Raw genomic sequence first — 23,082 nt, forward strand, 5'->3', positions numbered from 1 at the left:
ACCTCAGGATAAAAGCCTGATGATGTGAAGCTCTGGGAAGCCACATATCATATATTCCATAGATTTTGAAATGAACCAATTCTGACTCTACGTGAAGTCTGAGCAGGTTTTGCATCTTACTTCACCGTAGAGGCAACAGAGTTTCATCACATACCCCTCCCAAAGTCACTTCAAAGTCAAGTAAAATCTAAGAAAAACAACATATTAACAATGCAAAGGGGCTGAATAGACTGGGGAACCCAAGCCCCTGGTTTCTAGAAAATCTGGAGCCACCGCCTCCTTTTAAGGGCACAAGCAATAAGTGGTAGAAGCAGAAGTACGCAAAGCTTCGGTTAACTTGGTCCGTATAAATGAGACGAGCAAAGCAAGTGACCAGCACAAAGTCTGATCGCTATTACATGTATGACAAATAGAAAGTTTTATGAGGAAAGAATGCCTAAAGCACTTGATTAAGCAAAAACTATGACTCCATGAAACCCATCTGTGAAATAAGCATAATTGTGGCAATGACCTAATAAGGTCATTGTAAGGAGTTGAACAAATACTACACAGGAAGTGCTTAGAAAGTTTTCTGGCACACATTGAGCACACGATAATTTATACTGTCATCATCCTTATTATAGCTGGCGCAGAGACAGTGCTCAATAAATTATACTATTATTATCATTATTATTATCTCGTAACTTTGACTCTTTCCAACTATTCCAACTCATAAATCTCCAAGATGTTCTTACTTATGTCAAATACTATTTACTCAATACTGTAATTAAATTAAAATGAAAAAATCATGTTTTGAGAGAAAAGATTAATAACACTCCCTTACCTCTTCATATCTGTCAAAAACTGCTCCTTCTTGCAAAAAGGAAGGAACTTCCTTCTGCCAATTAAATTCATAAGGTTTGGCCATGATTAGAGTCAAGACCTGAAAATGAAAAATATATAATGAGTGTACACAATTAAAAAAACAAGTGCAGACCAAAGGTTAATCACTTGATATTTATGTGTTTGCAAAAGCTTTGCTTCATACACATAGACTAAGTCCATTAATTGACTTTTGGTTTTTTTTCCCTTCTTCTCTTCATCTGACCCTGAATCACCTTGTCCTGGTTGCTACACCTAAAGAAATAACATGAAGAAATAACAGAGGTGATCATTTGGAAGGCTTCCCCTTTCTCTTCAAATCCTATAAAGTAATTTTATACATAAAATCTGAAGTCTTTGGATGAAACACACACACACACACACACACACACACACACACACACACACACAGCTAAACTTATACATAGGATAGGTAGGGTGCAAAGAGTAAGTGGTTCTATAAGCCTGCATTAGACTGTTTTTCCCTCCTTCCCGTTATCTTGTATCTGCTTTCTTTATAAAGGGGGCTCATATTTCTTTATTCTATTTTTTCCCTCTTACTATTTGCGAGTTTTATTTTTCATTTTAAATTTTCTATTAGGAAAATTCTTAAATTTTTAACACTCATACATCTTCTATTCTGCCAATATTTGGAATTTAAAATATCCCACACCCTAAAATGTTTTTTATTTCCCTTCATTCCATATTTCCTTCCCTCCTGCTACTGCTGCTGCTAAGTCGCTTCAGTCGTGTCTGACTCTGAGACCCCATGGACGGCAGCCCACCAGGCTCCGCCATTCCTGGGATTCTCCAGGCAAGAACACCGGGGTGGGTTGCCATTTCCTTCTCCAATGCATGAAAGTGAAAAGGGAAAGTGAAGTCACTCAGTCGTGTCTGACTCTTCGCGCCCCCATGGACTGCAGCCCACCAGGCTCCTCCATCCATGGGATTTTCCAGGCAAGAGTACTGGAGTAGGGTGCCATTCCTTCCCTCCAGCACTTACTATATAGATATAATCCTAGATTTTAATGCTAGATCATAACTTCCTTATCGTTTTCTTTTCTTTTTCTTTTCTTTTGGGAAAAATGGAAACAGAAAGTTCAAAGACCACCTGATAGAAGCACTTAAAGAAAAGCCACCAGAAGGATGGGAATAATTGAAGTGACAGTACAAGAACATTTCTGAAATCTGACATTTGTGTCCTCAATATGAAAAAAATCAAGTGATGCAGGTGGTATAAATGGTAGTGGAACATACACACAACTAAATGTATCTTGAGGTGAAACTAATCGTTAAAGATTTAATGTATTATATATTCTGTCAAGAAGGGAAAAAAAACTTAGAAATAGGAGATATGGGAAATAAGATATTGGAAGGAAGAAAGAACGAAGAAAGTTTTAAAAAGAGACAGTTTACTCTTAAGTTTTATATCTTTTACAAAAAGAAGAAATGAAAGTACAAGAAAAAGATAAGGCAATTACAATGTAGTATCCAAATCTCAGATTACATTGATACAAGAGGTGCTGGGGGGAAGAAAATATGGAACAAAGGGCAAAAAAAGCATTTTAGGGTGTGGATATAGGTAATTAAAATTCTAAATATTGGCAGAAAAATAGATCAATTATGAGTGTTAAAAATTTAAGAATTTTCTTCACAGAAAATATAAATGCAAAGTATAACTTCTAAGTTAATAAGAGGAAAAAACAGAACAAAGAAATGTGAGCCTCCATTAAAAAGATAAAAGATGTGGGAAAAGAAGGGGAAAAAAGAAGAACACACAATAACCAGGAAACACAAAGTAAAATTATAATACATTACTAATTCTAATAAATATGAATTTTCTAATAAATATAAAAGAAAGAGCCTTTCAAATTAGGAAGCATTATAGTTGTTTACCAGAAATATTTATAAAATGAAAGCTATATAGGAAGTTTAAAAATGAAGATATAACAGACACAGGTTAGGAAGGAAGCAGGTATAAAAATAATATTAGACAAAATACACTTCAAGGAAAAAAGAAAGAGATAATGAGAAGTCACATGAAGAGAAGGGGTGATAAAAATTATTTAAAAGTGATTAATATTTAACATGCGACCACAGAGCAACAAAATATCTATTGAAAAACTGAAAATACAAAGAATAAATGGCAAAGTCACAAACAGATAACAATTCTCAGAAATTAATGGAAGACTATTGAGGATCTTATTATCACACATAGAAATTTAACGAAACAACTTAAATAACTCAGTCAGTCAGTCAGTTCAGTCGCTCAGTCGGGTCCGACTATTCGTGACCCCATGGACTGCAGCACGCCAGGCCTCCCTGTCCATCACTAAACTCCTGGAGTCCACCCAAACTCATTTCCATTGAGTTGGTGATGCCATCCAACTGTCTCACCCTCTGTCATCCCCGTTTTCTCCCGCCTTCAATCTTTTCCAGCATCAAGATCTTTTCCAATGAGTCAGTTCTTCGCATCAGGTGGCCAAAGTATTGGAGCTTCAGCTTCAGCATCAGTTCTTCCAATGAACATCCATGACTGATATCCTTTAGGATGGACTGGTTGGATCTCCCTGCAGTCTCAGGGACTCTCAAGAGCCTTCTCCAACACCATAGTTCAAAAGCATCAATTCTTTGGCACTCAGCTTTCTTTATAGTACAACTCTCACATCCATACATGACTACTAGAAAAACCATAGCATTGACTAGACGGACCTTTGTTGGCAAAGTAATGTCTCTGCTTTTTTAATATGCTGTCTAGGTTGATCAGAGCTTTCCTTCCAAGGAGCAACTGTCTTTTAATTTCATGGCTGCATATACCATCTGCAGTGATTTTGGAGGCCCCCAAAATAAAGTCTTTCATTGTTTCCACTGTTTCCCCATCTATTTGCCAGGAAGTGATGGGACTGGATGCCATGATCTTAGTTTTCTGAATGTTAAGTTTTAAGCGAACTTTTTCACTCTCCTGTTTCACTTTCATCAAGAGGCTCTTTAGTTCTTCACTTTCTGCCATAGGGGTGGTATCATCTGCATATCTGAGGTTACTGATATTTCTCCTAGAAATCTTGATTCCAGCTTGTGCTTCCTCCAGCCCAGCATTTCTCTTGATGCATTCTGCATATAAGTTATATAAGCAGGGTGACAATATACAGCCTTGACGTACTCCTTTCCTGATTTGGAATCAGTCTGTTGTTCCATGTCTAGTTCTAACTGCTGCTTCTTGACCTGCATACAGATTTCTCAGGAGGCAGGTCAAGTGGTCTGTTATTCCCATCACTTTAAGAATTCTGTGGATTTTTTAAGAACTGTGGATCACAGTTTGTTGTGATTCACACAGTCAAAGGCTTTGGCATAGTCAATAAAGCAGAGGTAGATGTTTCCTGGAACTCTCTTTCTTTTTTGATTATCCGACATGTGTTGGCAATTTGATCTCTGGTTTCTCTGCCTTTTCTAAATCCAACTTGAACATCTGGAATCTCAGGGGTCATATATTGTTGAAGCCTCGCTTGGAGAATTTTGAGCATTACTGCATTACTTTACTAACATGTGAAATGAGTGCAATTGTGCAGGAGTTTGAGCATTCTTTGGCATTGCCTTTCTTTGGGATTGGAATGAAAACTGACCTTTTCCAGTCCTGTGGCCACTGCTGTGCCTTCCAAATTTGCTGGCATATGGAGTGCAGCACTTTCACAGCATCATCTTTTAGGATTTGGAATAGCTCAACTGGAATTCCATCACCTCCACTAGCTTTGTTCGTACTGATGATGCTTCCTAAGGCCCACTTGACTTCACACCCCAAGATGTCTGGCTCTAGGTGAGTGATCACACCATTGTAATTATCTGGGTCATGAAGATCTTTTTTGTCTAGTTCTTCTGTGTATTCTTGCAACCTCTTCTTAATATCTTCTGCTTTTGTTAGGTCCATACCATTTCTGTCCTTTACTGTGCCCATCTTTACATGAAATGGTCCCTTGATATCTCTAATGTTCTTAAAGAGATCTCTAATCTCTCCCATTTCTATTGTTTTCCTCTATTTCTTTGCATTGATCACTGAGGAAGGCTTTCTTATCTCTCCTTGCTATTCTCTGGACCTCTGCATTCAAATGGGTATATCTTTCCTTTTCTCTTTTGCCTTTGCCTTCTCTTTACATAGGTATTTGTAAGGCCTCCTCAGACAACCATTTTGCCTTTTTGCATTTCTTTTTCTTGGGGATGGTCTTGATCACTGCCTCCTATACAATGTCATGAACCTCCGTCCATAGTTCTTCAGGCACTCTATCAGATCTAATCCCTTGAATCTTTTTGTCACTACCACTGTACAATCGAAAGGAATTTGATTTAGATCATACTTGAATGGTCTAGTGGTTTTTCTTACTTTCTTCCATTTAAGTCTGAATTTGGCAATAAGGAGTTCATGATCTAAGCCACAGTCAGCGCCTGGTCTTGTTTTTGCTGTATAGAGCTTGACTGTATAGAGCTTCTCCATCTCTGGCTGCAAGGAATATAATCAATCTGATTTCAGTATTGACCATCTGGTGATGTCCATGTGTAAAGTCTTCTCTTGTGTTGTTGGAAGAGGGTGTTTGCTATGACCAGTGCGTTTCCTTGGCAAAACTCTGTTAGCCTTTGCCCTGCTTCATTCTGTACTCCAAGGCCAAATTTGCCTGTTACTCTAGGTTTTTCTTGACTTCCTACTTTTGCATTCCAGTCCCCTATAATGAAAAGGACATCTTTTTTGGGTGTAATTTCTAGAATGTCTTGTAGGTCTTCAGAGAACCATTCAACTTCAGCTTCTTCATTCAATTTCATTAGTGGTCATGGCATAGAGTTGGATTTCTGTGATATTGAATGGTTTGCTTTGGAAATGAACAGAGATTATTCTGTCGTTTTTGAGATTGCACCCAAGTATTGCATTTCAGACTCTTTTGTTGACTGTGATGGCTACTCCATTTCTTCTAAGGGATTCCTGCCCACAGTAGTAGATATAATGGTCATCTGAGTTAAATTCACCCTTTCCAGTCCATTTTAGTTTGCTGATTCCTAAAATGTCAATGTTCACTTTTGCCATCTCCTGTTTGACCACTTCCAATTTGCCTTGATTCATGGACCTAAGATTCCAGGTTCCTATGCAATATTGCTCTTTACAGCATTGGACTTTACTTCCATCACCAGTCACATACAACTGGTTGTTGTTTTGCTTTGACTCCATCTCTTCATTCTTTCTGGTGTTATTTCTCCACTTTTCTCCAGTAGCATATTGGGCACCTGCTGACCTAAGGAGTTCACCTTTCACTGTCCTATCTTTTTGCCTTTTCATAATGTTCATGGGGTTCTCAAGGCAAGAATACTGAAGCGGTTTGCCATTCCCTTTTTCAGTGGACCATGTTTTGTCAGACCTCTCCACCATGACCCATCCCTCTTGGGTGGCCGTTCAGGGCATGACTCAGTTTCATTGAGTTAGACAAGGCTGTGGTCCATCTGACCAGATTGGTTCATTTTCTGTGATTGTGGTTTTCAGTCTGTCTGCCTTCTGATGAAGAAGGATAAGAGGCTTACATAAATTAAATATATTTAAATAATTTAAATATGTTTCTTTACGCATTTAGCCCCATATCCATATATATCTTTACTTCATTCTCTCTTTGTACCCAACTACCCCACACATATAAGAATATAATCATGATCAGGCCACAGAGAAAAATCTTAGTATTTTTCAGGAGTCAGAAATTACAGATTGCAAAGACACATTTCAGAGCCTTGCCTCCAGTCTCCTTGCTGGTTAACCTGGAATTAAAGCTCTAGCTCTGTCTAGAAAAAAAGAAAGAAAGAAATTACAGTGGCCATGCCTACTGACCACAATTCATTATAGCTTACTGACAAGTGAAGTCACTCAGTCGTGTCTCTTTGTGACCCCATGGACTGTAGCCTACCAGGCTCCTCCATCCATGGGATTTTCCAAGCAAGAATACTAGAGTAGGTTGCCATTTCCTCCTCCAGGAGATCTTCCCAACCCAGGGATTGAACCTGGGTCTCCCACATTGTAGGCAGACACTTTACCATCTGAGCCACCAGGGAAGTCAATGACAGAGAGTGTATAAAATCTACACACATAGGAATTAAACACAAACCCACACACACGCTTATGAACAATTCTTGAGTTAAAGTATGTCATCAAAGCAGAAATTATAAACTTCTTAGTAACGAAAGATGGGAATTGTTGTTCAGTCACCAAGTCATATCCAACTCTTCATGTTCCTTGCTCTCCTTCCTACCCCACCCCTTTCTCTGTCACTTGCCAGATTTGAACTAATATATGCATATTCAGAAAAAAGTGACTTTTACTGATCGCTGTTTCATTATTTTCAAGCTATGTATCACATACCTAGGTTGTGATGCGAGTGACAGACGGACGAGGGCAGGAAGGACGAGGAAGAACCATAAACTCAGCGATGTCCACGATGGAAGGTGGAGTGTAAATACAAAGAGATGGTGAACACGGTGCGAGGTGCTATGTGTAACTTTAACCAAAATATTTAAAAACGTAAAGTGGATGTTTCTCAAAGTTAAAATAAATTTGGCTTAACAAATGAGCAGAACACTTAAACACACCAGTGATCTTGGAAGAAATTGAAAAAAAAAAAAAATAGCAAAAGATTAGGCCCAGATGGCTTTACAGGTAAGTTCTACCAAATATTCAAGGAAAAGGTAAATCCTGTGCACCTCTGTTTTTTCCAGGATAGTAAAAAAAAAAAAAGGAGAAGTGCTACCTGACTCATTGCCCAGGTCCTTTATGAGACCCTGACAATGATATCACAAAAGTTAATAAGAAACCAACCAACCCTAAAGCTCATTCTCACAGAGAAAAACCTCTAGCAAAATATGAGCCAGTCTATTCCAGAAAGTTATTGAAAGAAAATGTCAGGATCTTTCCACACTGAAAACATATCAATGTGATGTGCTAAAAAGTCTCATACAGGCACAGGTAACAAGATGATGCGAAGTTGAACGTGAGAAGTCTCTAATACATACCATTAAATGAAAACCATATTTTTTTTTTCTTTAATAGAAAATTATTTAATTAGTATACATGTGTTCCCCATCCTGAACCCTCCTCCCTCCTCCCTCCCCACACCATCCCTCTGGGTCGTCCCAGTGCACCAGCCCCAAGCATCCAGCATCGTGCATTGAACCTGGACTGGCATCTCGTTTCATACATGACGTTTCACATGTTTCAATGCCATTCTCCCAAATCTTCCCACCCTCTCCCTCTCCCACAGAGTCCATAAGACTGTTCTATACATCAGTGTCTCTTTTGCTGTCTCGTATACAGGGTTATCGTTACCATCTTTCTAAATTCCATATATATGCGTTAGTATACTGTACTGGTGTTTTTCCTTCTGGCTTACTTCACTCTGTATAATAGGCTCCAGTTTGAAAACCATATTTTTGTAGGAGGCCATGTAATGGTATGGAATAGGACCAGTGTGACACCATTTACCGAAATACACAGCTACAGTGAACAGTGTAGTACCATTTATGTAAAATCATTCACACACACTTCTTTGGGTATATAATGTTATATATGTGTGTGTATAGATAAATTATTAATAAGTTTGGAAAGAACCTTCCAAATTTATGACTCTGCTTAGTTCTGGGGAGGGAACAAAGCTCGGGGCTGAAAAACCAAGGTATCTTTCATGTTATCTCTATGTTGGAATTTTCTTTATTATAAGAATATGTTCCTTGTGCAAATAAAAAAAGAATGCAATTTCCAAAAAGGAAAAATAAGTTGAACTCATACAGAGAGGTAGATACATGATTCTTTAGCCCCGGATAATTGAAAGCAGACGAAGAGCCCATGAGTTCACATTTCAAGGCAGCTTCTTCACAATAGCAACCGTTGCTGTTTGAAGGAGGAGCATACTCCATTATGTATTACTGACAAGGCTGAAGACTGATGGAAGCATGAAGGGCACGCTAACCAGCCCAGATGAAGTGAGAAGCTTCCTATGGAATGCCAAGGCAGACAAGCCACGTCACATCTGGTGGGAGAAGACAGTCCATCTGTGAGCGGGCAGGTCCATGTGTCTCTCTCCCACAGTGACTGTGACTGGGTCTCCCTTCTTCTCTTTTGCATCTCTGGTCCTCCCCATTGCCTCTCTCTGTGTCTTTCCATGCCCATTTTTCTGAGTCCACACACACAGCCCCTTCATCCAAGGCAGCGTGGACGCAAGCTTCTAGTGTAATGGTGTGCGTTCCTGCCTTTCACATCCTGAAACAGATCTGCAGAGAGAAACAGACCTGCAGACCCCCTCGGGCTGTCGTGGCTGTGTTGTTCAGTGACCTATAATAGGATGAGCTAACTACAGGGACCTAAGTATCAGCATTAAGGACGGAAGAATATACAGCATGGTGGCCTCCCTGGTGGGCAAAACGCCACTCCTCTGCAAATCTTTCGGTGTTCTACGATCTCTCCACTCCTGCCAACCACTCCTTTCAATATTTCCTTTGTTTTTACTTTAAAGGGAATAGCAACAAGAAGCTTTGGATATGAAACGCTCCTACCGAAAATGAAAATGAAAAGATAGCTTATATCAACTTACATCATCTTTCAGCGGTTTAACTCTGGTTCTCCCAGGATCTTTTCAGTAAAAGGACATACAGCAGACATTCTCAGTGCAGATGTTTCTCCGAATTTACTACTATCCTTACTACTTAAAGATTCATGTCTATGTGGGATACTAATTTCATCATAAAGGTCTCACTGTGTGAAGGGCATTGGTGGGGCTAATAGTTAGAGAAGGGTAATTTTGACCTTGATCTTGAAAGAGGTTAGCAGTGGAGGTAGGAGCTATTTCACTGCTTGCTTTTTCAGAGCACTGCAAATTCTAAACAAAGTAAGAGGCGTTTTTGAAAAACGACACAGGAATACCCTTAATTTTCCCAATTTTAAATGAGATTGGAGAGGGGGGTGTTGCTCCTTGTACTGTCTGAAATACTTCCTTGGGCATAACTATGACCTACAGACCAGAAAACACTGACCCAACCAGTTGTATTTAATAGCAGTTTGATCCAGATAACTGATTTTTAAATGGGATTAAATGAAGGTGTGTGTCATAGTTCAACTGACTCCACAAAAGTTAAAAGGACAAATAGCTACTTCTTTTGAAAGGCAGGGAGAGAAGAACTGACCACTCTTTAACTATGTCCTTTGTGCAATGATCTCAAAACTCCACCCATAGCTAACTTATATAAAACAAAACCCCAAATGCTTTTACTGCCACCCTAAAGGATCCTCTCCTCCAATTCTCTGGCTTGCCTTGTAAGGCCTCCCTGAGAAGACACTTCAAGGTTCATTGTCTCCTGGAAGAACACCACCTCACCCCCACAGAGCCCACAGGAAATGGTCCTTCGTAAGGAACACGGGAAGTGAGGGAGATTTACACAGAGGATGGGATGTGTAACTCGGTACCTTTTCCAGAGTAAACACCTTGAGCGGCTACTGGAAGGAGGCCAGCGGGCCTTTAAATAGTCTCATTGTTTCTCAGTTCTTATGCAACTGGGGAGGATTAGCTGTTACACTGGCTGTAGAGGAAAAACCTCCCTGGACTGCATGGAGAGGACTAGCAAGAAGGGGAGTCCCCAGGAGACCTTGTTTCTGAGCAAGTGGTACAAAGCTCCATCTAAAGAAGATGATGAGAGAACGAAAGCATCAGTGGGAAGGCCCACCAGGGGGTTCAGGCGGGCTTTGGGGACCCAGATACTCAGTAGGATGTGCCTGTCCTTCACCCAAGAAATGACCTCCTGTCCCCTCATCCATTCAGCTGGGATGAACCAGGGGAGGAGAGCTGTGTCACATCTCAGATCTGCTGTCTGATCTCTTTGGCTAGACCTAGAGGGTGGTCTTCAAAAATTATCAGACCACCTAGCCCAGGTATACTGGCTGGATTATGGAGTCACCTCTGCTCCTTTATGGCAGTTGGGTCAAAACTTGAGCAAATCATTTTTTGTTTCTGGAACTATGTCTCATGTTCTGGTAGAGAGCAGACAGGGGATGTCCACGAAATCAGGTATATTTAAGGAAGATCCAGGGTATGTCAGGCTGAATTGTGGCCCCCAAATGACTCCTATATTCCAGGCTCTGAAACCTGTAAATGTTCTTATATGGCAAAGGAGGACTTTCCAGATGTGATTAAGTTAAGGATCTTACGGGTAGAGAGGTTCCTATGGATCGCCCATCTTCCCAGTGGGCCTGAAATGCTGTCATAAGTCCTGACAAAAGCGAAGCAGAAGGAGGTTCGACAGGGACAAAGGGGAGGCCCTGTGACCACGGAGCCAGAGACTGAGTGATGCAGCTGCAAGCCAAGGAATGACGGCAGTCCCCAGGAGCTGGACAAGGAAGAGATGGATTTTCCCCTTCAGCCTACAGGGGGTGTGTCCTGCAGTACTTTGAGTTTAGACTTCTGGCCTCTAGAACTATGAAAGAATAAATTTCTGTGCTTTCAGCCACTAATTTGTGATAATTTTTTTAACAGCAGCCCAAGGAAATAAGTACAGTGGGCCCACTGAAGCTGGGCATATTTCCTAAAAGGCTCACTTAGCAAGTTGCCAAATTAGTCTGAGAAGGAGAAGACACTGCTCTGCCTTGAAGGGAAGAGCATTCAACATACATTTGTTCAAGTGAATCAAGCAAAGTAGCATAGAATGTCATCTAGAAATGATTTCAGATAACTTCTGTTTTTCTATTCCAATGACCCTTTGAAAAGTACTTCCACAGGATATCTTTCCCCATGATCCAAATGCCCTTTAACAATTTTGCACCTCAACAATAAATACAAAACTTTAAATAAACCTTGCAGCTTCCCCCAAGTCATCCGAGACATTTTCCATTTTTGTGCTTCTATTTGCGAACAAATGAACTCATCTGTAAAAGCGTCTGCTTGCACTTGATAACATATAGCTTTCAAGTAAACAAAAATGCACCATGGCTCAGTTACAGATTTTCTTAAGTGAAACTTTTATCTTTTACCTTCTACCTCCAATAAAAAAGTTCCATAAAGAATTAATCCCTTCCCAATCCAACCATATGAAGTGAAGTGAAGTGAAGTCGCTCAGTCATGTCCAACTCCGCAGCCCCATGGACTGTAGCCTACCAGGCTCCTCCCTCCATGGGATTTTCCAGGCAAGAATACTGGAGTGGGTTGCCATTTCCTTCTCCAGGGGATCTTCCCAACCTGGGATTAGAATCCGGGTCTCCCACATTGTAGGCAGACGCTTTACCGTCTGAGAAAGTCCTATCCAATCATATAAATCCCATCAAACCAAATAAGCCATGGCCTTAAATGAACCCATGTTGACAACAATCAAGGTTGTTTTCCAGAACTCAAAAGGTTTCTTAGTTGAATCTATTAAGCATATTTCAATGTACTGTTCTTCAGTCTTTAAATAAGGTAATCCTTTTATTTCTAAAAACAGATGGGCAGCTACAGCAGATGATTCAGAGCCTTTAATAAATGGCTTTATTTCAAGTAAGAATTTAATTTGACACTGATATATCGCATCATTAATGACAATTTCCCTATTTGCTAAAAATATCTCCGTTTTCATCAAGCCATTAAATAACCTTTTCAAAAGGCATATAAAGGGTGTAGAACTAAGAAAATGATAATAGGCAATGCTGTTGAGGGTTGGAGGTAAGAGAATTCTTGTATGGTTTGATGAAAAGACTTTTCATACATTTCTATAGGCTTGAAAATGTATACAAAATCTATGTACAAAAATACATTCTCCCTGTTCTGCTGTTGATGGGAGAAAAAAATTATCTTTATATGAGCAACAATAAGCAATTGGTTAAATATACAAGAGTATTTAAGTATTCTATGTCCATTAAAAATAATGCTTTCAATGAATTGTTCTTTGCTGAACAAGAGTACATTTAGAAGAGTTTCCAAAAATATTCACAACTCTTGTTAAGCAAATACAAATGTTCTCAACATATCATTAAGCAAGCAAAAAAGCTGCTTACAAAATAGTTTGTAAGTATTATCCAAATTTTTATGTCTTATATTTTAATACATATTCCTCACACAAACAAAAAAAACACACACTTTAATAGTAGAAAAAGTCAAGAAAAATATACACCAAAATAAAAACAGTAGTTACATATTGTGGTGACTGAATTTTAGGTGATTTTTATATTCTTCGATACCTTCTGTATTTTAAAATATTTAGAATGACTATAATTTGTATATTCAAGAATAATGTTCTTAAAAGTAAAGAGATGACATTTAAAAAAATCTTATTTTTCTCACATAAGTCAATTTTTAAATAATGTCCATATTTTCCACCAGAATTTCTGGCAAGAATAAATAGCAGGAAGAGACTAATAAATAAAGCTGTAAAATATTCTCCTTTTCCTTTCAAGATTTAGGATCTTAACTGCACTTCAGGAGCCTCACACATACCAGTTGTACCTGATTCTGAGGAAGGAGTTACTTAATAATAATGACTGAAGCTTAGGCATTAACTCTGGAACGTCTATGACACTTATATCTGGAAATAAAGCAGATTATGATGATACTGGGTTTAGTCTTTAAGGAATTCTAAACTACAATAACCTAAGGCCTTTACATCTATTAAATTCATCAGAAAGATATAAAAACATAGAAGTAATTTCCAGGTATTTGTAAAAGACACAAATAGAATAGGAATAAGATAAAAACAGCAAATATCCGCTTTGGTCTCTATCTCCCCTGCCTCAACAATAGTCATACTTACAAGATAAATGTCACTTTCTTAAAATTTAATGACCACAAAATAAATGAAAAAATGTTAACATGAATTGTCTTTCTCAATTTAATTAGGTGATATTGATATTTATAATTATAGCATAGGGTTCATTAAATCAGAACTTTACAAAACATATCTAAAAGATGCTTGTTTAGCTGGGATATTTAGGATTGACTTCATTTGAAGATAATGAATAGCTGTTAATATATAAATCCTTCTGTAATGACCAGGTTTTAAGGTAATAAGAATACGATGAAGTGTATAGTTTCCCAAGAAAAGAACTGATTTGTTTTAAAAGATTGGCTGTTGGTTGTTTGCCTGCAGCAATTTCCTTGGAAATATCTGTTGGGTTCATACGCCAGCCCTCCAAGATCCTCTTGAATGTGTAAAGTGGCTGAAATTATGTTAAAAGTAGTTGTTTATAACTGAGGTTCTCTGCCCTGAGAGTGTCTTGCTATTTACCTCTTCTCTTGTGGTTTCTCTGAAGGACTCAGCCACAGGCCCTGGTTTAGGAGCCAAGACTGGTGAAGAAAAACTCCATGGCAGAGGTTCAGAGCAGCAAGTGTGAGCCTTCAGAGGTGTCAGTTCCTTAATGTTTAGTAAGTCCTTGGCTTAACCATATTCTGTATGATCTTTCAGAAATATATCATGATTTTTGTGGCAGTGAATTATAGACATGTCTGCTAAAAAGATTTTGTTTGACAGGATGCAAGATAAATCAAGCTTTGTTTCCAGGCAAGAGGGAGATAAAATTTAACTGTTTTTTTTCTCTGACTTCATGGAATAACACAATTGTCTTAGTAAGACTTTTTTGGTAAACCTATAAAAATTCTGCAAAGTAAAGGCATCTTATTTCTTTTATGCTTCTGATATAAAGTACCTCTGGTTTTACTAAGGTAGTACAGCAAACAGCAGAAAGTATTTTATTACTACTGAGTATTTAAGATAAACAGAGTTAACTTCAAGAGCCCTGGGAAATACAGCAGTCAGTCTTGAGAAATAAGACAACTCGTCAAACCTGGAACATATGAAAATAAGTAACTGGATTCTCCACGTCCCTACCAACCCTCTTTCAAAAGGAGAAGAATTTGTCCCTGTTTTCAAGACCAGAACTAATAAAATGTATGGTAGATGTGAACAGTCCACCATGAATAGATATCCCCCCCACCCACCCCAGTAGCAGGCATAAGCCATGAGCCATGATAAGGTTGGGGAGTGTTCAGCCTTTCTCAGTTTCACAACAAGGGTTCTGATAAGGTCTGAGGAAACAGGAAACAAAATGACAATACGACAGATTAGGTACAGTTTTAGGGGGGAGTCATAGTTCGATTACAGAAATGATTCTCTCTTGAATCTTGTTTCACGGTGTTTTTAATTGACCAGCTAAGACAAAAGTCTGGGGCTTTGTCCTTGGAGAACCCAGGTGTACAGAGTGGGAACTAAGATCGTGGAAGGCTTGGGTTGACCTCTCCTTCAGCCTTCATTTCTTCCTAACTGGAACACCCTTTGAGCTGTTGATGGTAAGATCTGGATAGTCAAGGCGGGAACTCAAGTCCCCTGGGGACTCCAGCCAGGAGCATAAGGCAAAGATCAAAGGTGTTGCCCTAAGAGCTTGCCTTTGATCAGTGGTTCTCTAAGCATGGTAGCAGACATCATCTGGAATTTATTAGAAATGCAGAAATCTCAGGCCCCACCTAGATCTTTTTAATCAGAAAGTCAGTTAGGAGGGCCAGGTGCAGAAATCCATGTGACCAGTATATCCAAGTGACCAGGTGGTTCTGATATTAGCTAAAGTCTGAGAACAACTGCCTTGGGTCAAGTCTTCATCAAGAGAAAAAGGGCAAAAAAAGGAAAAAGAAGGGGGAAAAGTTCTCTTCCTTTTTACCTATGGCCCAGGTCAGCTTACCAGGGAAAGAGACCAGCTAGGCATTTGGGACTTAAGCTCAAGTAAGCAATACAGACAGTTCCTTTGTCTAGAATGCACACTTCTCTCAAGTTTTAAGGCCATGGAAAATCCAGGATATGGAGTTTCTGGGTCCTGGCATATGCTTTCCAACCAAGAGCAGAAGTAGAAAAAAAAGACCTAAAATAGACGGGTAATTGCTCAACCATTTTTTCCAAGCCTCATCCTTCAGGGATAAGTCTGAATAAGCCAGTTAGGGTGAGAGGTGTCTTGAAGAAAGCAAATAAAGGATGACGCTACTGAACAGTCAACACAGCATCTGTTTAATCTACAATGTAGACACTGCAGTAGTTAACACGTAAGTTTAAGCACTTCCTTCTTTAGGCCCAAACCTTTATGGTCCCTGACAACAGTAAACTGATAATACTAACATTTCTCCTAAGAACTCAGAAAGAAAAAACTGGATAAAGGTTAAGCCAGCAAACTCAGCCTTGAAAACACCAATTTTTTTTAAAGCCACAATTAATAAAAGAGCTGACGAGAAAGACCATGTTTAAACATGAGGGTCTAGAAGAAATGCCTTTGGCTACATGAGAAAAACAGTGTCTCAAAAGACGCTCCAAAAGTGTCATTTCCCCCTTCCATTCTTCTCTCTGGTTTCATCAGACTTGATTCATTGCCCCAGATACACTGAGCCTTTTGCATGTTTTTCTTTCCCTCTCATTCTTGAATCTCTCTCCTAAATTTTGGTTAGTTCTGGTTATTCTTTAGGTATCAGTAAAAGAAACTGGGTTAATGCCTTTTCTGTACTTTCACTGAAGCACTCCGTATGGTTCTCCTTGCAGACACACCACGCCACACTGGACAGAGCTGTTGTTTACCTGCGTCTTCACTACAGGAGGAAAGCTGGGAAGGCCAGCCTTGTTTGCTGTTCTCTATAGTGTCCAGCATACAGGGCGCACTCAGTAAACACTGCATGAATAAAAGAATGAATATTTTATTCTGGGGATGAAGCTGAAGAACAACCAAGGCGGAGGACAAGAAACTCTCTTCCTGTTACTCAAATGCACACATTGGTACCATTTTTGTGTATCCTTGCTCTCCCCTCCAGGATCTTGAAATGCTGTTTTCACTCTTGTTTCCTTTTCATATCCTGCTCACTCCTGGTCCCCAGCCTGAGAACAAGCTTCCATATTCACCTGGTTCTACAGCCTGGTGGGGCCCAGCATGACTTCTGGGCTGTACATCCCAATGCCCTGTCTGCTGGGCCCCATCCTTAGCTCGGACCTCTGACCACTGATTCCCCTTGAGGCCTGTTCAGATTGGCCTCTGGGTCATCCAACATCAGACCACGTTCTGGACAGGAACTCACGGTGTGTGGGTGTGTGGTTTTCTTATCCACAGAGGTGCCCTCTTTAGAGGAGGTCCCCCCTGTTCCTAAGGTCTCTCTGAAGCCCAGTCCTCAATACTTTGCCCTTCATTTGCCCTTGGACCAGTTCTGCCACAATTATTAGGCAAAACATTACCAACACGAATCACATGTGTCAAGGGAGAAGCAAGCTCTCTTTAGAGGCCTGGTTTTGCCTTAATTATCTGCATATTTCAAAGGAAAGATTTTTATTTTATCTTCACTTGAATAATCTATTGAATGTTGCCTCAGGCATGTGTATGGAAAAAGTCTACAGACGGCAAGACAGGACTTCACAAAAAACAGGGAAATTTTTGGACTGGGAGCAGGCACATATTCAAGAGCCTGAAGAATCCTTTATTTTAAAAACGATTTTCTTTTTAAAATAAACATACACAGACAATGGGCTCAAATTTAATCAAAATTCCTGATAGTTAAACATTCTCCAAGTGATTTTATTAATAGGTCTTTGCTATTATTAGACAAGAGTCATAAGATGAGGATAAAGTATAAGGCCATATATACTGGAACTGAGTCCAGACCATAAAAGGAGAAAATCAAATATCCCCCCCAGGTTGTGAGCTAAAAGGTACCAAAAATTAACCAACTTTTATATGTTCATACACATAGAGGTACCACACAACCTGAAAATCTCCTGTGGTCCAAGAGCTATAACTTAAAGAAACTTCAAGTCTCAAATTCAGTTTTCTCCTTACTCATGTGTTCAAAACCACCTCCATTCTTCACAAACTTAAACTAAGGCTAGAGATGAAACTAATAAAATAGAGATAGTGAGAAACAATTCATGAAATTTAAGAAGATTGACTATTTTTTTCTATTCCTGCAAATTCTTTTCAAAATCCTCAAACCTTGCCTCTTGGTTTTTTGTGGGGCTTTTTTGTGCAGTCTGAAAGCAGTCTGAAAAGCAACAGTACCACTGAAAAGTACAGTCTGAAAGCAAAAAAAAAAAGCAAAATGATTAATAACTTCAGTTCATTTTACAGAAAAAGAGTTAAAGGTTTTTGTTTTGCTTTTTCCCAAGTGCAGAATCACATAATTAAACGTTATTTCCAACGAGGCAGAAACTTCCTGTGTGCATCGGTTTATGTGAGAATGCACGCACACCAGAACCTGTGCAGTCTTCGGCTTTGTTCAACAGAGCAGCAGGACGCCGAATGCCTCATTTTCATCACCACCATTCGCCTAAGAAACACCCGCACCGATGTTCACACAACTTGAAACAGGTCTTCTGAGGTGACATTAAAAAAGTGAATTTCAATGATCCAAAATTATGGCTGTATAAATAATTTGGCCACAGCCTAAAAAAGGGTCTGACTTTAATTATATATTACATTGTTTCCATAATGAATATTAAAATTAATATGACCTCTTCAGCTGACTGGAATGGAAACAGCAGAGACGGGTGACCTGGATTCCTTCCCAGCTCTGTCCAACTACTTGTGTGACCTTGAGGAAGCCCCTTCACTTCTTGAGGCCTTAATCCCTTTGTAGAAACTAGAGACCAAAACAATCATTTTTCTGATTCCTTCTAGCCTCAGTGAGCAAGATTAAACATTATTTGGGCTCCATATGAATACAGATGTTACTTAAGCACCATACATGTCCTTCCTGAAGTATTATTTTATTTCTTAAAATGAAAGCCACATTCAGATGGCTCCAAGTAACTTGAAAAACAATGCATTACTATTGTGCATTAAGGAGCAACTGACAGGGTAATGACATGGTGACATTTCTAGAACAGCTCTTCAGTATCAAAGCAGACTTTTAAGATGCCAAATGCTTGCGCAATTCTGGTAAGGTCAACGGCCTTCAGATAATTGTTTCTTTCATACCATGTGTGCTTTTGTGGGATTAAAGTGTGTCTGATTCCATTGCTTATATAGGAACTGAAAAACATCCCTCAGTCTAACAAGGCCCAGAGGCAATGGGAAGGATATCAGAGGTCAGAGAAGTTGGATGTGAAGCAATTCCCGAGAGTTCATGTTGTATTTTATTTTAGTAAATGTCGCTAACTTCTAATTCAAGCCATATTGGCAGGCTGGGAAAAGAGAGACTAAACAGAGCTTTTGTAGCTAAATTCCCTGCCTCTTGGTCAGACAAGCCCTTGGTTCCCCCAGTTGTCAGCACTAATGAGCAAAGTAACTGAAAACTGCTTGATCCCTGTGTCTGCAATCAATTATTTCGTTTCTTAAGGGGTAAAGTTTGACCCAGCATTTTCTGAAATGCTACACAAAACTGCATTTAAAAAAAGTTTTAAAGACAGAAGTCAGCGACCTGACTTGGAAACGAGGAGGATGACACCTTCATTAGGCGAGAGAGGTGGACTTCTTGCCATCACAAGAGACCAACACGGCTGCTGTCAGCACTCAGCTCCGACGGAGCAGCTGGGGGCTCGCCCCGCCAACCCGCCAGGCTTCTCTCAACTTTCACGGCCAGGGCACCAGCGTCTACATAATGGCTTACGTTTTACCAAGCATGTTCGCAGCCTCTTTTTAGTGAGAAATCATAACCCAACTGCAAGATGTGCAAAGCAGAGCTTAGAAAGTCAAGCCTCCCTCATACGGGCTTCCCAGGGGGCGCTAGTGGTAAAGCCACCCTGCCGACGCAGGAGACTTAAGAGACGCGGGTTCGATCCCTAGGTGGGGAGGATCCCCTGGAGAAGGAAATGGCACCCCACACCAGTATTCTTGCCTAGAGAATCCCATGGACAGAGGAGCCTGGCAGGCTACAGTCCATAGGGCTGCAAAAGTCAGATACGACTGAAGCAACTTAGCACAGCACATATGACGGTAGAGCCAGAACTTACACCTTTTGACTTTAAACTCTCGTTCTGACCTTGGTTCTCATGATGAAAGTTCCTTAAATTCAGTAAAGACAAGGAAGATATAGCCTCTGACCAAGATGAAGGAAAGTCATCTTTTCCTGGGATTGTAATTAAGTTGCTTTAATGAGAGGTAGTTAAACCAAAAATAAGGATTGTTTCCACAAAGGAGATGCCTAAGTCAAGATCACTATCCAACAGTTTCCTACTTAGAACTTAGCCAAGGACAGAGATCCTTGTTAGCACAGCTTCAAAAACAGTAAATAAAAATATTATTAAAAAGCAAAATGAATGTAAGTTTCTTTATTTTTTAATGCTCTCATAAAATAATTTTAACTCTAAAAAGATCACTGTCTTTAATTCTTAGCTTTGCTTTTAGAGCAGTGTTCTAAATGCGATGGAGAAAACATTTTGATCAAGACATCAGGATCTAGTCACTGGGTACATGACATTTACTTGCATATGATGCTATTTCGGAATATTTGTGGTGGGCATTTTAACAAAATTAACGTGGTTGCCTATATTTAACTTGGATGAAATCCTAAGTGTTGAAAGTAAGCCATTATATATATTTTTATTTTTATTCTGCCCTAATTGAAACCAACCTCCAAGGTAAAATGGGAGAGGAAATGGGATTCAATCATGATCATTACGTGAATGATAAATTACATCAGGTTCTGTGTACAAAACACCTACTGTCACTAAATCAATTTTCATGTCCTGGAGTTTTAAAGAGAGAAAGGTTTACTATTAATGTATATTTTTACCACCTATATTAGAAGCCCCCATGGCCAATTTTCCTTAAATAATGAAAAGATGCTCACCAGTACTATTTCCCACCTATCAACTCAGTATAAATGTCTTAAAATATGGAATCTGCCCACTTATTCTGTCCAAAATGCCTTTTTGAGTAGTTGGACCCTATTAGTCTTCAAACTCAGTTGTCCTTATCTTGGTGCTGGTCTTTCTTAACTTCCCACCTTCATCCTCTACTCTACTGATCCTCTTTTATTAATTAAAAATTTTTTTAATTTATTTTATATGAGAGTAGTTAGTTCATTAACAATGTTGTGTTAGTTCCAGTTCCACAACAAAGTGATTCAGTCATACATAAGTGAAGTCGCTAAGTCGTGTCCGACTCTTTGCGACCCTGTGGACTGTAACCTCCCAGGCCCCTCCATCCACGGGATTCTCCAGGCAAGAATACTGGCATGGGTTGCCATTTCCTTCTCCAGGAGATCTTCCAGACCCAGGGATTGAACCCGGGTCTCCTGCCTTGCAGGCAGACGCTTTAACCTCTTAGCCACCAGGGAAGTGTATCTATTCTTTATCAAGTTCTTTTCCCAATTAGGTTATTACATCACATTGGGCAGAGTTCCTTCTGCTATCCAGAAGGTCCCGTTGGTTATCCATTTGAAACGTAGCAGTGGTAGCATGGTGCACGTGACCCTCTTCCCAGTCTGCTTTGCTCATCCCTTTGTTCTCCATCTGTTTTGCTCCCAGGAGCCTCCCCATCATGGCAGGAGCCTCCCCATCATGGCACCCTTTCCTCCTCTCCAGGACTTCACTCTCTTTATCAGTGGCCTCCTAAGGTAAGACCATAACTCCACTGCTCTTCTAGCTTCACTGTTACAAAATGACTGCCTGGAAGAATGGGTCAAGCTACCAAGATTCATGGAAAAGTGAGTAACACACAGATCATGAAGGTTTTTGTTGTTGTTGTTTTTTCTTAAAAAAAAAAAAAAAAAAAAAGTAGCCTTTTTATATGAAGAGCATCTGACCTCCTTTAAATTCCAACCTTAAAGAGCTAATGGAGAAGAGGTAATTGCTTATACTTTAATGCAGTCTCAGAGAGGACTTCAATTAAGGGATATAACCATCTGAGCAAACTCATTTGGATCCCACCATTTCTTGGAGTATTTTATATATTTCTGTACCACAATTTTAGGAAGTATATCAACAACAGAGGGAGCTGGTGAAGGAAATCATTCTATTTAAGCAACAAGTGATGAAAGAAAATTCCAGGCAATTCAGAGTTAATTTAAGCTTTTCTGTGCAGTGCTGCTGCTGCTACTAAGTCGCTTCAGTCGTATCCAACTCTGTGCGACCCCATACATGGCAGCCAACCAAGCTCCTCCATCCTTGGGATTCTCCAGACAAGATACACTGGAGTGGGTTGCCAGTTCCTTCTCCAATGCACGCATGCATGCAAAGTCGATTCAGTTGCATCCGACTCTGTGTGACCCCATGGACAGCAGCCCACAAGGCTCCTCTGTCCATGGGATTCTCTAAGCAAGAATACTGGAGTGGGTTGCCATTTCCTTGTCCAAAGCTTTTCTGTAACTGGGTGGAAACAGAGGTCAAGAACTGGTGAACTGAGTCCTACTGGTGGAGCTGTGATAGAACCAATTATGATTGAACTGCTCATCCAATACCCATTGCATCCTCTTTCTGACTCAGAGCATGTTTTGAAAATCACCCATGTGGAAGAAGAAGCAATTTAATGATTCTGTGTTCATTCAGAGGAAAACTCTATATCAAAGATCAGTGGTCTCAGAAATGTCGATTTTAAATCAACCTCAGGAAAATAAGAATAATTCTACAATGAAGTGAGCAGTTTCAGAGTAGATACTTCTAGTCACTCAAGTATTTAGTTGTTGCTCTGTTCTTGGAGGTTATAATGGGATTGTTGCACTGGATGAGATGAGATTAAATGTCCCTCTAATATTTTATTTTCAGAAAATAAAGTCGGGTTAGTCCCTATCACTATGCACTGTCAAGTCACTCTCCAAATTCCTCTGACCCAAAGAAGTCTATTTACTGCAAGTTTGCAATGAAACGGTTTTTGGTGTTTATCCTGCACAAGACTATGGGTTAAAATCCAACTGATAAACAGATACACAGTGATTGATTGTTTGGGGAAATGTCCATCCAATTTTGCAATGCAAATGTTTTTGAAGCCAATAAAAGGCAAAACTTTCTACTCTTTAAAAGACATCATTTTGCCTTTGTTTTGTGGCCTTTAAAGAGATTCTTGGGTCAAGCCATCCAGGGGACCACAAAAAGCAGTTTTCAAAATAATGATTCATACTGGCTATACTTACTAAGATTTTTTTTTCCTACCCTAAACTAGAGCTGGCAAAAAATATGAAGTCAAGCTGTGAATTTCAGACTTTGGTCATTTTTGGTCATCTCTTTGCTAGTCTCTAGGAAATAAAGAGTTTCAATTTCAGGATATCAGTTAACACTTTAATTTTAGGAAGTTACAGTTATTTGGCCAAA

At 39.5% G+C, this 23,082-nt stretch overlaps 1 protein-coding gene across 7 annotated transcripts in view; it reads right to left on the minus strand.

Moving 5' to 3' along the window:
• PLCB4 (phospholipase C beta 4) overlaps positions 1-23,082 on the minus strand; it is a 480,675-nt gene that overhangs the window by 197,522 nt on the left and 260,071 nt on the right. For all 7 annotated transcript variants that reach the window (XM_027560320.1, XM_027560321.1, XM_027560322.1 and 4 more), the window contains one exon: positions 824-922. In XM_027560320.1, the coding sequence (XP_027416121.1) occupies positions 824-907 (84 nt within the window). In that variant the 5' untranslated portion in view covers positions 908-922. Of the gene's footprint in view, positions 1-823; positions 923-23,082 lie in introns of those variants that run through there.

The sequence above is a fragment of the Bos indicus x Bos taurus genome, chromosome 13, assembly GCF_003369695.1.
Source record: "Bos indicus x Bos taurus breed Angus x Brahman F1 hybrid chromosome 13, Bos_hybrid_MaternalHap_v2.0, whole genome shotgun sequence".
Lineage (NCBI taxonomy): Eukaryota > Metazoa > Chordata > Mammalia > Artiodactyla > Bovidae > Bos > Bos indicus x Bos taurus.